General features: G+C 70.0%; 1 protein-coding gene across 1 annotated transcript in view; it reads left to right on the top strand.

Moving 5' to 3' along the window:
* Positions 1–1,389, top strand: part of PLEC (plectin) — a 21,367-nt gene that overhangs the window by 11,558 nt on the left and 8,420 nt on the right. Inside the window, exon 22 of the mRNA XM_010841258.1 lies at positions 6–1,387. Within this exon, the coding sequence (XP_010839560.1) occupies positions 6–1,387 (1,382 nt within the window). The remainder of the gene's footprint in view (positions 1–5; positions 1,388–1,389) is intronic.

Raw genomic sequence — 1,389 nt, 5'->3', positions numbered from 1 at the left:
GCAAGCGGCAGGCTGAGGCTGAGCTGGGCCTGCGTGTGAAGGCGGAGGCCGAGGCGGCAAGGGAGAAGCAGCGGGCCCTGCAGGCGCTAGAGGAGTTACGTCTGCAGGCCGAGGAGGCAGAGCGGCGTCTGCGGCAGGCAGAGGCAGAGCGGGCACGCCAGGTGCAGGTGGCGCTGGAGACAGCACAGCGCAGTGCCCAGGCGGAGCTGCAGAGCAAGCACGCCTCATTTGCTGAGAAGACAGCGCAGCTGGAGCGCACCCTCGAGGAAGAGCACGTGACCGTGGTGCAGCTTCGTGAAGAGGCCACACGCCGGGAGCAGCAGCAGGCGGAGGCCGAGCGTGCCCGCGAAGAGGCCGAGCGTGAGTTGGAGCGCTGGCAGCTGAAGGCCAATGAGGCGCTGAGGCTGCGGCTGCAGGCAGAGGAGGTGGCACAGCAGAAGAGCCTGGCGCAGGCCGAGGCGGAGAAGCAGAAGGAGGCGGCAGAGCGGGAGGCGCGGCGGCGTGGCAAGGCAGAGGAGCAGGCAGTGCGGCAGCGCGAGCTGGCGGAGCAGGAGCTGGAGAGGCAGCGGCAGCTGGCGGAGGGCACTGCGCAGCAGCGCCTGGCCGCCGAGCAGGAGCTGATCCGGCTGCGCGCCGAGACAGAACAGGGTGAGCAGCAGCGGCAGCTGCTGGAGGAGGAGCTGGCTCGGCTACAGAGCGAGGCGGCTGCCGCCACGCAGAAGCGCCAGGAGCTGGAGGCTGAGCTGGCCAAGGTGCGGGCTGAGATGGAGGTGCTGCTGGCCAGCAAGGCGCGGGCCGAGGAGGAATCGCGCTCCAGCAGCGAGAAGTCCAAGCAGAGGCTGGAAGCCGAGGCCGGGCGCTTCCGCGAGCTGGCAGAGGAGGCTGCCCGCCTGCGCGCGCTGGCGGAGGAGGCCAAGCGGCAGCGGCAGCTGGCGGAGGAGGATGCGGCGCGGCAGCGGGCAGAGGCTGAGCGGGTGCTGTCCGAGAAGCTGGCTGCCATCAGCGAGGCCACGCGGCTCAAGACGGAGGCAGAGATCGCACTTAAGGAGAAAGAAGCCGAGAACGAGCGCCTGCGGCGGCTGGCGGAAGACGAAGCCTTCCAGCGGCGGAGGCTGGAGGAGCAGGCAGCCCAGCACAAGGCCGACATCGAGGAGCGGCTGGCACAGCTGCGTAAGGCATCTGAGAGCGAACTGGAGCGGCAGAAGGGGCTGGTGGAGGACACTCTGCGGCAGCGGCGGCAGGTGGAGGAGGAGATCCTGGCCCTTAAGGCAAGCTTCGAGAAGGCAGCCGCCGGCAAGGCGGAGCTGGAATTGGAGCTGGGGCGCATCCGCGGCAACGCAGAGGACACGCTGCGCAGCAAGGAGCAGGCGGAGCAGGAGGCGGCGCGGC

The sequence above is a fragment of the Bison bison genome, unplaced genomic scaffold, assembly GCF_000754665.1.
Source record: "Bison bison bison isolate TAMUID 2011002044 unplaced genomic scaffold, Bison_UMD1.0 scf7180017846977, whole genome shotgun sequence".
NCBI classification, from domain to species: Eukaryota; Metazoa; Chordata; class Mammalia; order Artiodactyla; family Bovidae; genus Bison; species Bison bison.
Note: the sequence above shows the minus strand (reverse complement) of the source record. Positions and strands in the feature narration are given on the sequence as shown.